Below are 15,292 nucleotides of genomic sequence, written 5' to 3' on the forward strand. Positions count from 1 at the left end.
ATAAACACGTTACAACAATAACACCGAATCGTACATTATGATTTATTTTGTCCTGCCATCCTGTTCTTCACCGTCCCTTTCTTCTCCCCGACAACCTGTCGTATCTGGTAATCAGATACAGTCCACCCAGGGATTATTTATACTTGCTGCACAGTGCTGGCTTGTTCGTTGTGACCCAGAGATGATTTACACCAGAAGAGGGGGAGGGGGAGGGGGGCAGCATTTATTTGTGTTCTCGCAGTTTAGTTTTACACTTACACAATTTTTTTGTTTTGCACAACTAGTGAGTTTGGTAGTTGGGAGGTGTGGATAGTCTCTCCCAGTGTTCTGCGGTTTTATCTTTTGCCAAGATGTGGAGATGCCGGGTTGGACCGGCGTGGGCACAGTAGGAAGCCTCACAACACCAGGTTAAAGTCCAGCAGGTTTGCTTGGAATCACTAGCTTTCTGAGCGCAGCTCCTTCCTCAGGAAAATCTTCACAGTAAGAAGTCTTACAACACCCAGGTTAAAGTCCAACAGGTTTGTTTCAAACATTAGCTTTCAGAGCACTGCTCCTTCCTCAGGTGAATGGGTTAATGACTACCTGAGGAAGGAGCAGTGCTCTGAAAGTTAGTATTTGAAACAAACATGTTGGACTTGAACCTGGTGTTGTAAGACTTCTTACTCACCCCAGCCCAACGCCGGCATCTCCACATCAGGAAAATCTTCCGCAGCAGCTCCGATCGCGCGCTCCTCCCGCAAGGGCGGCACGCGCGCCGGGCGTGTTCTCGCGCCGAGGGGCCGCGCCGTGCTCGCGCCCGCCCCCCTCGCGCCGCCCTGCTGACAGGCTGCACTGGGGCCGGCCGGACAGTGGCAGCCAGTTTCCTCTGTGCGCCTGTAAGGGCTTTTTGTTTCCTGTCCAAACCTCTCTTCACATCCTTCCTCCCCGAAAGAAAAGATTATTTTTTTAAGTAGAGAAAAATAAAACAGAAAAAAAATAACCATTCCTCCCTCCCCTTCTGTCTACCCGGAACGGAAAGCGGTCCGGGGTGTCGGGCAGGTCAGTATCACACAGGAGGCGGCGACGACGACGACGACGGCTCCCAAGATGTCGCAGTTCGTCGATAGATTTTGGGTACGTCGGTTGATTCTTATCACTTTAATTATTATTATGAGCAGCGAATGGATAGTCGCGTCCGCCTATCCACCCTTTCTTTTTCAGCCCACCCTGGGCTCGGTTCAGAGTGCGGCTGGGCCGGGAGTCAGGTTTACGCGAGTGCCCCGGATCGGGCCTTCCCAGCGCCGGGAGTCTCCGTGCAACCAACCCTGCATCTTGTCGGAAGAGTGGGACAGCGGGGAAGAGCCCGCCCACTCTGTTCGGGGTTGGTGGAATCGCCTCTGGAGCCGAATGCGATTGGTCCCGCTGCACGCCTGTCAGGCGTCTCCGTTCTTCCGTAAACAAGTTAGTGTGGCTGGCTGGTCCGGGGGGGGGGGCAACCACTGGAGTGGCGAGAAACTGCAGCCCGTGTCTAGAACGAAATGGACGCTCAGCACCCAAATTAAACCAAATACACCCTTTCCCCCAAATGTTCTTCAACATGTTTGCAATATTGTTCCTGCTGGCCTTCAGGGATCTCGAAAGGAATGGTCGGTGCTTGGAAATTGGGTGTTTCCCATGTTCAGCCAATTATTCCGAGAATGGGCTAGCACTGAATTCCGAATCGACCGCTCTAAAACTAACACACACACACCAGATGTACGGCCTGATGGAGTTTGCATGAGTGAACAATCTTGTTTGTTTCATAACCCTTCCCTGGTTAACCGCACCCAACATTTTCCTTTTTTAAAGATCCGTGATAGTATTGCTTGCACTTATATACAATGCTCCAGTGTTTGTTGAGCCTGAACAACGTACGTACGATAAGATTGATCTAAACTTGATCTGATACATTTCACCTACAAGAACTATCTCGCAAAGAGACTGAATCTACATGTTTCTATTGGGGGCCCAAAACAAATTTCACTCCCGTTGGAACGCTGTTCTGTGGTTTCTTTGAGCAGATATTTGTAGGTTCAACATATAGTGGATAGACATTTCACAAGTACAGTCAGTAAATATAGCAATGTAATAGATTCCTGGATTTGTTCTTTGACATGCACAGTATGTTATATGTCTTGTGTTATGTTGCCCTTCTTGGAACCAAGACATCCTGAGCTGCTACTCTGTTGTCAAACACCAACAGGTCTGATTTTGGTTTGTCATCCTCTCCCAAAAGGTAGATAGCTGGGCAGGAGGTTTCAAGGGGATTTGCAGCAAAACATTTTCATCCAAAGGATGGTGGGAATCTGGAACTCTGCATGAATGGGTAGTAGAGGCAGGAACCCTCACAATATTTAAGAAGCATTTAGATGAGAACTTGAAACATCATAGCGTACAAGAGCAGGGAGGTTATGATGGAGCTGTATAAAACGCTTGTTGGGTCATAGGTAGAGTACTTTGTGCAGCTCTGGTCGGCACACTATAGGAAGGATATGATTACACTAGATTGGGCGCTGAGGAGATTCACCAGGATGTTGCATGGGCTGGAACGGTTCAGCTATGAAGGTAGGCTGGGGATGTTCTCTTTAGAGTCTGAGGGGAGACCAGATTGAGGTGAGAAAATTCTGAGGGACATAGAGTAGATAGGAAGAAACGTTTCCCCTTAGAAGAGGGGTCAATAACCAGGGGGCATAGATTTCAGGAAAGGGACATGAGGTCTAGAGGGGATTGAGGAAAAGCTTTTTCATTCAGAGGGTGGTGGGAATGTGGAACTCATTGCCTGAAAGGGTGGTCGAGGCAGGAACCCTCACAACATTTGAGAAGCATTTAGATGAGAACTTGAAATGTCTTGGCACACAAGGCTACAGACCAAGTGCTGGAAAATGGGATCAGAAGCGACTGGTGCCTCATGACTGACACAGACACAGTGGACTGAAGGGCCTCTTGCTGTGCTGTAAAACTCAAGGACTTGGCTGAACACTGTCCTGATGGAGTACCTCACTCTTGTTTTTATAGAATCTTGGTCAGATTCCATCTTGGATACTGCTTTCAGTTCAGAGCACAAAATCCCAGAAAGGAAATATTGGCCTCGAAGTGGGTACAATGCAGATTCACCAGAATGATGCTGAATTTAGAAGGTTACGTTATGAAGACTTGATTCATTGATACATTTGCCTTATATTCTGTTGAGTATAGAAGATTGAGGAATGGTCTGGTTATGGAATTGGTCTGCACCAACCCTCTGAAAGAGCACCCCTACCCAGGAAACCTATGCAGATACAGAGAGAGTGCAAACCCCACATAGACAAGTCACCCAAGGCTGGAATTGAACCCGGGTCCCTGGCACTGTGAGGCAGCAGTGCTAAACAGTGTGCCACCGTGCCCCCCTGGTTGAGGTGTTTACAATCTTAAAAAGGTATGACTCAGTAAATAGAGAAACTATTTCCTCTGATGGGGAACCGAGACATCAAGGGCTAAATCAGGTAAATGATGTTGAGGTACAGATAAGGCGTGATCTAATTGAATGGAGAACAGGCTTGAGTGGGGTCCCATGCTTTCGAAACACTCCATTAATGTGCCTCAGCCACAAACTGAAAGGAGTGAACCTTATTCTGCTTGAACTGGCCATTGCATTGTGTTTCTGAGTGAGATTGAAGTTTAATGTCAAATTAAGGCCTCTTTTGTACTACAGGCCAATCAATCTCCAATAGCAATCAATTCAGACTATCCAAATGAATTTTGCGTGGATCCTTGCTGTCATTGTACTGAGGAGAATTTCAATCAAACTCTTAGATTTGAAATGCCATATCTAGCATTTTGAACCAGGATTGTTTTGTGTCATTCAATCATTGTCCCCATCCCCTCTCTTATCTAATGTAGATAACAATATTTAAATTGACTTTAATTCTAGCAACACCTATGGTGATAAAACTTCAGGAAACTACTTCATGTTTGCTGTGGTATATTCTTGAACAGTTTTGAAGATTAAGTCTATATTTAACTTTTGATAATTGTTTATTGTCACAAGTAGGCTTCAATGAAGTTACTGTGAAAAGCCCCTAGTCGCCACATTCCGGCGCCTGTTCAGGGAGGCCGGTACTGGAATTGAACCCGCGCTGCTGGCCTTGTTCTGCATTGCAAGTCAGCTGTTTAGCCCACTGTACTAAACCAGCCCCTATTGAAACGTCATGCTAAACATGATTAGCTGAGGAAAATTGCTTTGCAATCAATAGTTGCTTGCTGTCAGTGAGTGATTTAGGATCAAAAGAACTAAGGTTATTGGCCTTTGATAATTCAAAGAAAATGGGTCAGCATTTGATTTATTTTCTAAAGTGGGAAGGTCAAGGTTTTAATTAAATATTAACCGTAAACTGTTGTTCCTTAATGTACCAATGTACCAAATGTCTTGCCTTCAAATTCCTACCATAAGATTGCTGCTCTAAACTATGGAAAAATTGCCCGTATATCGTAGTCTTTTCATTAAAACCAGTAATTTTAAATCAAGCCCAAGAGGCAAATTAATTTGTAGCGTATGAAGTGTGTCATTAATGAGTGAATTAAAACAGGTTGTACGTGATTACAAGCATATTATTAAACAATCACTCGTATTGCTGCTTCTGTATTTAAAAGCATTTTGTCTTTTTAGCATTTTGAAATATCCATTAAAAATGCTAACAGCCCAATATTGGGCAAGACATTCTAGAATGATTTAAAATGTGCCAGCTACGAGATAGCTGCCTACAGTTTTTAAAATTCATTTACGGGATGTTGGTGTTGCTGACTGGCCAGCATTTATTGCACATCTCTAGTTGCACTTGAGAAAGTGGAGGTGAGCTGCTTTCTTGAACCGCTGCATTCCCTGAAATGTATGTATATCCATAGAGCTGTTAGGGAGGGATTTCCATGATTTTGACCCAGCAAAACTGAAGGAACAGTGAAAAATTTCCAAGTCAGGATGGTGAGTGATTTAGAAAAAAAATCCAGATGGTGGTGTTCTCGGGTATCTGCTGCCGTTGTTCTTCTAGATGGTAGATGTTGTGGGTTTGGAAAGTCCTGCCTAAGGAGCTTTTGTGAGTTCCTGCAGTGCATTTTCTAGATGGTACACACTGCTGTTACTGTGCGTTGGTGGTGGAGGGAGTGATTGTTTGTGGAACGGGTACAATCAAGCAGGCTGCTTTGTCCTGGATGGTGTCGAGCATCCTGAGTGCTGTTGAAACCGCACTCAACCAGGCAAGTGTAGAGTAGTCCATCGCACTCTTGACTTGTGCCTTGTAGAGGGTGAACAAGCTTTGGGGAGGCAGGAGGTGAATTACTCACTGCAGGATTCCTAGCCTTAACCTGCACTCGCCACAAGGCTAATCCAGTTAAGTTTCTGGCCAATGGTAACCCCAAGGATGTTGGTAGTGGGGGATTCAGCGATGTAATGCCATTGAATGTCAAGGAGCAAAGGTTAGATATCCTCTTGTTCGAGATGGTCAATGCCTGGCACTTATGTGATACGAATGTTACTTGTTATCCCAAGCCTGGATATTGTCCAGGATATTGCTGCTTTTGGACATGGAATGCTTCAGTATCTGAGAAGTTGCATATTATTCAGCGAACATCCACACTGATGGAAGGAAGGTCTTTCGTGAAGCAGCTGAAGATGGTTGGGCCTAGAACACTACGCTGAAGAACTCCTGCAGTGAAATCCTGGAACTGAGATGAGTGACTTCCAGTCACCATAACCATCTTCTTTTGTGCCAGGTATGACTCCAACCAGTGGAGAGTTTTCCCTCTGATAACTGTTGACTCCAGTTTTGATAGGGCTCCTTCATGCCATACCCAGTCAAATGCTGCCTTGATGCCAAGGCCAGTCACTCTCACTTCAACTCTAGATTTCAGCTCTTTTGTCTATGTTTGAATCATGACTGTAATGAGATCAGGAGTTGTGACCCTGGTGAAACCCAAACTGAGCATAAGTGAACAGGTTATTGCTGAGCAATTGATAGCTTGTTGACCCCTTCCATCACTTAACTGATGATCGAGAATAGTCTGAAGGGGAGGTAATTGGCCGAGTTGGATTTGTTCTGTATCTTGTGTACAATATACCTGGGCAATTTTCCACATTGCCGGATAGATGCCTGTGTTGTAACTGTACTAGAACAACTTAGCTAGGTGTGTGAGAAGTTCTGGAGCACAAGTCTTTAGTACTATTGCCTGTATTTTGTCAGGCCCAAAGCCGTTGCAACACCCAATGCCTTCAGCCGTTTCTTGATGTCATGTGGAGTGAATTGCATTTGCTGAAGATTGACATCTGTGATGCTGGGAACCTCCGAAGGAGACCAAGATTAATCATCCACTCGGCATATCTGGCTGAAGATTGTCATGAATGCTTCAGCCTTATCTTTTGCACTGATGTACTGGGCCTCTCCATCATTGAGGTTGGGGACATTTGTGGAGCCTCCTCCTCCAGTGTGTATGCCACCAATTAGAGCCAGATGTGGCAGGATTGCAACACTTAGATCTGATTTGTTGGTTGTAGAATTGCTTAGCTCTGTCTATTACTTGCTGCTGATGCTGTTTTGTTTTTTTTTAAAATAATTTTTATTAAGATTTTCACAAAATATAAACAACAAAACAATATTAACAAAACAACCATGGTAAAAACCCAAGAACAACAACCACCCAACTACAAAAGCAACTACTAAAACAAGAAAAGCAAACAACAAAAAGGAAAGAGATAACACCCGCCACATCCAACAAACCCATGTACACAATTCTCCCTCCCACCGAACCAAAACACCCCCGGGTTGCTGCTGCTACCGGCCTATTCCCCTACCGTTCGCCAGGAAGTCCAGAAAAGGCTGCCACCGCCTAAAGAACCCCTGTACCGATTCCCTCAGGTCAAATTTCACCTTCTCCAATTTGAGGAATCCCGCCATATCATTGATCCAGGCCTCCACGCTTGGGGGCCTCGCATCCTTCCATTGAAGCAAGATCCTCCGCCGGGCTACTGGGACGCAAAGGCCAGAACACCGGCCTCTTTCGTCTCCTGCACTTCCGGCTCCACTGCAACCCCAAAAATTGCGAGTCCCCAGCCTGGCTTGACCCTGGATCCCACCACCCTCGACACCATCCTTGCTACCCCCTTCCAAAACTCCCCCAGCTTTGGGCATGTACCAAAACATGTGGGCGTGGTTCGCTGGGCTCCCCGAGCACCTAGCACACCTGTCGTCGCCCCCGAAAAACCTACTCATCCTCGTCCCAGTCATGTGGGCCCTATGCAGCACCTTGAACTGTATGAGGCTAAGCCTCGCACAGGAAGAGGAGGAATTCACCCTTTCCAGGGCATCCGCCCACATCCTCTCCTCAATCTCCTCACCCAGCTCCTCTTCCCATTTACCCTTCAGCTCCTCCACCGAGGCCGAGGCCTCGTCTACCTCCTGCATTACGCGGTATACGTCCGAAATCCTCCCTCCTCCAACCCACACCCCCGAGAGCACCCTGTCCCGTACCCCACATGGGGGCAACAGTGGGAACCCTTCCACCTGCCGCCTGGCAAACGCCCTAACCTGCATGTACCTAAGCATGTTCCCCGGGGGGAGCCCAAACTTCCCCTCTAACTCCCCCAGGCTCGCGCACCTCCCATCCACAAACAGGTCCCTCTACCTCCTAATACCTACCCTGTGCCAGCCCAGAAATCCGCCATCGATGCTCCCTGGAACAAACCGGTGTTTCCCCCGTATTGGGGACTCCATCGAGCCCCCCACCTCCCCCCTATGCCGTCTCCATTGCCCCCAAATTTGGGGGTAGCCGCCACCACCGGGCTCGTGGTATACCTCGTTGGAGGGATCGGCAACGGCGCCATTACCAGCGCCTCCAGGCTCGTGTCCACACAGGACGCCATCTCCATCCTCTTCAATGCTGCCCCTTCCCCGTCCATTGCCCACTTACGCACCATCGCTGCGTTTTCAGCCCCATAGTACCCACAGAGGTTGGGCAGCGCCAGCCCCCCCCATCCCTGCCCCGCTCTAAGAACACCCTTCTCACCCTCGGAGTCCCATGCGTCCATACAAATCCCGTAATACTCCTGTTAACTCTCCTAAAAAAGGCCTTCGGGATAAGGATGGGAAGGCACTGGAACAGGAACAAAAACCTCGGGAGCACCGTCATCTTGACAGACTGCACCCTATCAGCCAGCGACAGCGGTAACATATCCCACCTTTTAAACTCCAACCTCCATTTGCTCAACCAACCTTGAGAGGTTAAGCTTATGCAGGGCCCCCTCGCTCCTAGCCACCTGGACTCCCAGGTGCATAGCCGCAACCGGAAGTCCCTGCTGCTGATGCTGTTGGCATACAAATAGTCCTATGTTGCAACTTCACCAAGTTGACATCTCATTTTTCGGTAAGCCTGATGTTGCTCTTGGCATTCCCTCTCCACTCTTCATTGAACCAGGGTTGATCCTCTGGCTTGGTAGTAGTGGTAGAGTGAGGGATGTGGTGTTCAACATTGAGGAGTACTGATTCATCAGCTGAGGGGGGGGAGAATGGTACGTGGTAATCAACAGGTTTCCTTGCCCATGTTTAACCTGGTGCCATGAGACATCATGCCGTCCAGAGCCGATATTGAGGACTCCTATGGCAACACTCTACCGATTGTATACCACTGTGATACCACATCTGCTGGGTCTGTCTTTTTTTTTTAATAAACAATTTTATTGAGGTAGTTTTTGGCTTTGTAAACAGTTACAGATATCAACAGAAAGAAAGCAAAAAAGGCAAATATGTGCAAACATCCACGTACATTCAATACTTCAATTGTAACATACTGCACCAGCCCACTCCTCTCCCACCAGTACTACCCGCCATTTTATCCCTCCTACTCTACTCTACTCTACCCCCCCCCCCCCCCCCCCCCCCCATCCCCCTGCTGCCCCCCTCACTCTCCCGCAAAGAAGTCAATAAATGGTTGCCACCTCCGGGCGAACCCCTGTACAGATCCCCTCAAGGCGAACTTAATTTTTTCCATATCCAGGAAACTCGACATGTCCGCAAGCCACAACTCAGTCTTCGGAGGCTTTGAGTCCCTCCATGCCAATAGTATTCGTCGCCGGGCTATCAGGGAAGCAAAGGCCAAAACATTGGCCTCTTTCTCCCCCTGGACAGCCGGGTTTTCCGAAACCCCAAGAATTGCCACCCCTGGAACCATCGCCACCCTTGTTTTTAGCACCCGGGACATGACACCCGCTAATCCCTCCCAGTACCCCCTAAGCTTAAGGCATGCCCAAAACATGTGAACGTGGTTCGCTGGTCCTCCCGCACACCTAGCGCATTTGTCCTCTATCCTAAAGAATTTGCTCATCCGAGCCACCGTCATGTGGGCCCGGTGAACGACCTTAAATTGAATCAGCCTGAGCCTGGCACATGTTGCGGTCGAATTTACCCTACTCGGGGCCTCTGCCCACAGCCCGTCCTCCATTTCCCCGCCTAGCTCCTCCTCCTATTTAAGCTTCAGTTCCTCCGTCTGGTATCCTTCCTCTCTCATGAGGACCTTATAAATATCAGAGACTCTACCCTCCTCTTCTTCCCCCCTAGAGATTATTCTGTCTTGGATCCCCATTGGCGGGAGGCGTAGGAAAGATGGGACCTGTCTACGGACAAAGTCACGCAACTGTAGGTACCTAAAATCATTTCCCCTTACCAGACCAAATTTCTCCTCCAAGCTCCTCAAACTCGCAAAGCTCCCTTCCAGGAACATATCCCCCCCCCCCCCCGCCCGCCGCCATGCTCGAAACCCCCCATCCATACTCCCGGGGGCAAACCGATGGTTGTCACAGATTGGCGCCCAAACCGACGCCCCCATCTCCCCTACATGCCTCCTCCACTGGCCCCATATCCGCAGGGTCGCCACCGCTACCGGGCTGGTGGAGTACCTGGCCGGCGGCCGCGGTAGAGGAGCCATGACCAGGGCTGCCAGGCTGGAGCCCCTGCATGAAGCGGCCTCCACCCGCTCCCAGATAGACCCCGTACCCACCATCCACTTCCTTATCATAGCGATGTTGGCCGCCCAGTAATAATTAATCAGACTCGGCAAAGCCAGCCCTCCCTCACTGCGGTTCCTCTCCAGCATCGCCTTCTTCACTCGCGGGGATTTTCCCGCCCAGACAAAGCTCACGATCATCCTGTTAACTCTTTCGAAGAAGTACTGTGGGACAAAGATCGGGAGGCACTGAAAAACAAACAGAAATCTAGGGAGGATTGTCATCTTTACAGTCTGCACACTCCCTGCCAGCGACAGAGGGAGTGCATCCCATCTCCGAAACTCTCCCTTCATTTGTTCCACCACCCTGGCCAAATTTAACTTGTGCAGCCTGCCCTAGTCGCGCGCCACCTGGATTCCCAAATACTGGAAATTTTCCTCAACCAGCCTAAACGGTAGCCCTCTCAATCTGTTCTCCTGGCTCCTTGCCTGTACCACAAATATTTAATTTGTATCCTGAAAACTGGCCGAACTTCCTCAACATTCCCAGTATACTTCCCATCCCGGCCACTGGGTCCGACACGTACAGGATCAGGTCGTCTGCATAAAGAGAGATTCTATGTTCTACCCCGCCTCTCACCATCCCCTTCCATCCCTCTGCGGCTCTCAGCGCAATCGCCAGCAGCTCTATGGCCAGCGCAAACAGCAGCGGGGAGAGCCGGCAGCCCTGTCTGGTCCCTCGGTACAGCCTAAAGTACTCCGACACTTCTCTGTTAGTCCTGACGCTGGCCTTTGGGGCCTGATATAATAATTTGATCCAATTTACCAGTCCCTCCCCGAACCTAAACCGTTGAGCACCTCCCATAGATAGTCCCACTCCACCCAGTCAAAGGCCTTCTCGACGTCCATCGCCACCACTACCTCCACCTCCCTGCCCGCCGGGGGCATCATTATCACGTTAAGTAATCTTCTCAGGTTGGCCGCCAGCTGCCTACCTTTCACGAACCCAGTTTGGTCCTCCCCAATCACCTCCAGTATGTCGTCCTCCATTCTAACCACCAGTACCTTTGCCAGGAGCTTGGCGTCAACATTAATCAGGGAGATTGGCCTGTAGAACCCGCACGCCTCCGGGTCTTTACCCCGCTTCAATATCAGTGATATAGTGGCTTGCGACATTGTCGGCGGCAGGGTCCCACTGTCCCTTGCCTCATTGAACACCCTCGCCAAGACCGGGCCCACCAGCTCAGAGAACTTCCTATAGAACTCTACTGGGTATCCATCCGGCCCCGGGGCTTTCCCCGACTGCATGGCCTTTAGGCCCCCCGATACCTCCTCCACTCTAATCGGGGCCCCCAGCTCATCCACTCGCCCCCCCACCTACTGTTGGGAATGTTAACCCGTCCAGAAACCTTTTCATCTCCTCCAGTTCTTCCGGCGGCTCAGAAGTATACAGCTTGCGATAGAAGTCCCGGAATACCTTATTCAATCCTGCCGGGTCCTCCACTTTGCGCCCCTCCCCATCCATCACTCTACTTATTTCCCTGGCCGCCTCCCTCTTCCTGAGTTGCTGCGCTAACAGTCTGCTAGCCTTTTCCCCATGCTCGTACACCACGCCCCTCGCCTTCCTAAGCTGTTCCACGGCCCTACTCGTGGATAGTGCCCCCAGTTCCGCCTGTAGTCTCTGCCTCTCCCTGAGTAAAACCTCCCCCGGGGACTCCGCGTGCTCTTCATCTATCCGACCCATTTCCCTGACCAATCTATCCATCTCTGCCCTGTCTGCCTTGGCTCTGGGCCCCAATTGAAATCAGCCCCCCCCCCCGCACTACTGCCTTTAGCCCAGTGGTACAAATGTCTGCATGGAAGTGTGTAGTATGTTGCATCAAAGTGCTTTTAATCTTGTATTCAACAGCATAATCTGCAACATTATATATTTATACAAGAACATAGGAGCTGGACAATGGAAAATGACCAACTAGTCGCCTTCTACCACCTTGGTAGTGGCATGATACAGCAATAATAGAGTTTTGACTAATCCTAACAATCAATCTCTAATCTACAACAAAACCAAAACTGAGGTGAGGAAATGGCACAGTGGTGGACAATTTTGAGAACTGTAGATCCAGTGTCACCTGCTTCTCCAAAACATGCTATTTTAATACATTATGTCTTAAATTACTCATATGTTATCCAAACATAATTCATTTTGGAAATAAATCTTATCTGAATGGTATTTGAATGAATCAACAATATCTGCTTTCTCATCTGTACTTATATTTATCACTTGCTTCCTCAGGTTAGTTCTGAATTTGTCCCACGTAAGTGCAGACCATGCCCTTTGGCTCTTCGGTTCTGGACAAGTTAAAACAGCATTCATGGATTAATTATCTAGTTATTTAAGAATGCTAAACACAGCAATCTTATCGCATTTCAGCATTATTTATCAGTGAGAAAATGCTCATTTTACATGATTACTCCTCATCCAATTGCTGCATACCCAATAATTCAGTTTGCTCTTTTCTGTACTATCATTAGCTGCAATGTATTTTTTGTGACAGATGGTGGTCTCCTGTTTCTGTGTAGTAATATATGCCGCCACAACTTTAGCAGGGGTGATTATTGTGGCATTGTTTCTAGAGTGTACCAATGTACCAAGATTATACCAAATGTGATTTTATTAAACTGTTAAGTCTCAATAATTATATGTCTCTTGAAGATTTAGGATTATGCCCATGAAGAAATTCTATTGTGAATAACATTCTTCTGTTCTAAAAACAGAAAATGCAGGAAATACTCCAGGTCAGATACCACCTGTGGAGAAAAACAGTTCATGTTTTAGATCGATTACTCTTCAGTTATTAAACTTTTGGATGCCACATGTGAACTGACAATCAGAGAGTTGAATGGGGGTTCAAAGAGCAGGATGGGAATCAGGGATTTTGGTTCATGGGGCACTGACACTAATATTGAGGAAAGAAGGAAAGTTATAATATTTTTATAGTTATTCAGAAGGGGAGAAGGGCACTATTCTTTCAAATCTAAAGAGAAAACCAAGGCCATAGAGCAATATAGCAATTTGGATAAAGTTAAGCAGAGTATGACAGGAAGGGGCAAGAGTTTAATGATATTGGTACATTAGTGACTAAGGTCAAATCAGGGGAAAATGTTGCCCAAAGCATTTGAAACAAATTAAAGGCACAAGTAGAGATAAATGGGATTGATCTGATGGTGACCAAGGTTGGGAGCTAAATATTCCAGAGTAATTGATGGTTCAAAAAACAGGCAAAATGGAAAGGAAGGAGGGGGAGTTCTGATAATAAATAATGACGTAAGGACAGTAGTGAGTGAGGCATTATCTTAATTTGCAAGATTAGGAACTAGAATCAGTATGCTTGGAGATGAGAAGTAACAAGAGGCAGCAAACACTGGTGGGAGTAATTTATTGGTCCTTCAAAAGTAGCCTATACTCCTGGATATGGCATCAATAAAGAAATAAAAGGAACTGGTAACTAAGATAATGCAATAATCCTGGGGATCTTCATTTTTCAGATAGACTGGAAAAAATCAAATGCCAAAAGTAGTTTGGAGGTTGAGTTAATGGAATGTATTTGAAATAGTTTCCAACAATAATGCTTTTTTGAACCAACCAGGGAAGAGGCTATTTTAGGTCTTGGCGTGTGTAATGAGAAAGGGTTATTTGGTAATCTTATAGAAAGGGATCCTCTGTGGAAGAGTGATCATAATTTCACATGGAGTTTGTGTGACAAGTAGTTAAGCCCCAAACTAGATATTACACTTAAATAAAGTCATTTGTATAGTTTTGAGAGTTGTTTACTAATGGAGATTGTGAGATTAAAAGGTATGATAGTAGATGAGTAATGGTGAACATTTAAATCAATAGTTTATATCTCAATGCTTATAGATTCAATTGAGAAGTTAAAAATTCCATCTGTGGCTAACTAAAGAGGTTAAGGATAACATTAGATTAAAATAGGAGGCTTATAATGTTACCAAGAAAAGTAGCAAGCCTGAGGAATGAAGAGTTTTGGAAACCAGCAAAGGATGACCAAAACACTGATTAAGGAGGAAGAAAATAGAATATGAATGTAAACTAGCAAGAAACATAAAAACAATTGTAAGAGCTTCTACAGGTATGTAAAAAGGAAGAGAGTACTGAAAGTAAACATTGGTTATTTGGAGACTGAGTCATGGAAAATTATAATGGAGAGTAAGGAAATGACAGATGTCAAGCAAAACTTTTGTGTAAGCAGTGAGGAGGGCTCCAGAATCTGTAAAAGGATATAAATAGGTTAAGTGAGTGGGAAAGGATATGGCATGGTATATATAATGTGGGGAAATATTTTAAATGGTGAGAAAGTGGAATGTTGGTGTTCAGAGGGAGGTGGGTATCTTTGTGCAGTAAACACAATGTTAGCATTCAGTTACAGGCGCAAGCAGTTAGGAAGGCAATGGTATGCCAGCCTTTATTCGAAAGGTGGCTTAAGTAGGGTTCTCTTTCCAGGAGCCGGTGCAGACTCGATGGGCTGAATGGCATCCTTCTGTACTGTAAATTTTATGATTCTATGATTGAAGCGGTTTGGGTCATGCTTCAGACTTAGTGAAGGTGTTCTGCAAAGCGGTCACCCAGTCTGTTTAGTTTGCCCAATATAGAGGAGATTGCATTGGGAACAGCGAATACATTACGCCAAATTGGAGGAAGTGCAAGTGAAATGTTGCCTCCCCTCAAAGGAGTGCTTGGGCTCTTGAACAAGGAGGTAATGGGGCAAGTGTTGCACCTTCTGCGATTTCAAGGGAAGATGCCGTGGGATGGGGGTGAGGAATTGGAGGTGATGGAGAAGTGGACCAGGATGTCACTGAGGGAGTGGGCCCTGTGGACTGCTTACAGAGGTGTGGGGGATAGATGTGTTTTGTGGTGGCATTTTGCTGGAGTTGGCGGAACTGGCGGAAGATGATTCTTTGAGTGCGGAAGCTGTTGGGTGGAAAGACACGAGGGACCCTATCATGGTTCTGGGAGGGAGGGGAAAGTGTTGAACTTGGTTGAGTGCCCTGTCAATCACAAGGGTGGAGAAAGCCTCGGTGAAGGAAAAAGGCAGACATGCCAGAAGCGCAATTTTCGAAGGTGGTATCATCAGAACAGATGCAACGGAGGTGGAGAAACTGGGAGAATGGGATGGAGTCCTTACAGGAATCAGAGTATGAGCAGCTGTAGTTGAGGTAGCTATGGGGGTCACTGGGCATGTAATGAATATTGGTGGTCAGTTTATCTCCGGAAATGGAGACCGAAAAGTCAAGG

The 15,292-nt window shown here is 47.1% G+C and overlaps 1 protein-coding gene across 14 annotated transcripts in view; it reads left to right on the plus strand.

Moving 5' to 3' along the window:
* The first annotated feature begins 797 nt into the window (after positions 1-797).
* fcho2 (FCH and mu domain containing endocytic adaptor 2) overlaps positions 798-15,292 on the plus strand; it is a 261,675-nt gene continuing 247,180 nt past the window's right edge. For all 14 annotated transcript variants that reach the window (XM_038805432.1, XM_038805433.1, XM_038805439.1 and 11 more), the window contains exon 1: positions 798-1,113. In XM_038805432.1, coding sequence (XP_038661360.1) covers positions 1,087-1,113 — 27 coding nt within the window. In that variant the 5' untranslated portion in view covers positions 798-1,086. The remainder of the gene's footprint in view (positions 1,114-15,292) is intronic.

Source organism: Scyliorhinus canicula, chromosome 8 (assembly GCF_902713615.1).
Source record: "Scyliorhinus canicula chromosome 8, sScyCan1.1, whole genome shotgun sequence".
NCBI classification, from domain to species: domain Eukaryota; kingdom Metazoa; phylum Chordata; class Chondrichthyes; order Carcharhiniformes; family Scyliorhinidae; genus Scyliorhinus; species Scyliorhinus canicula.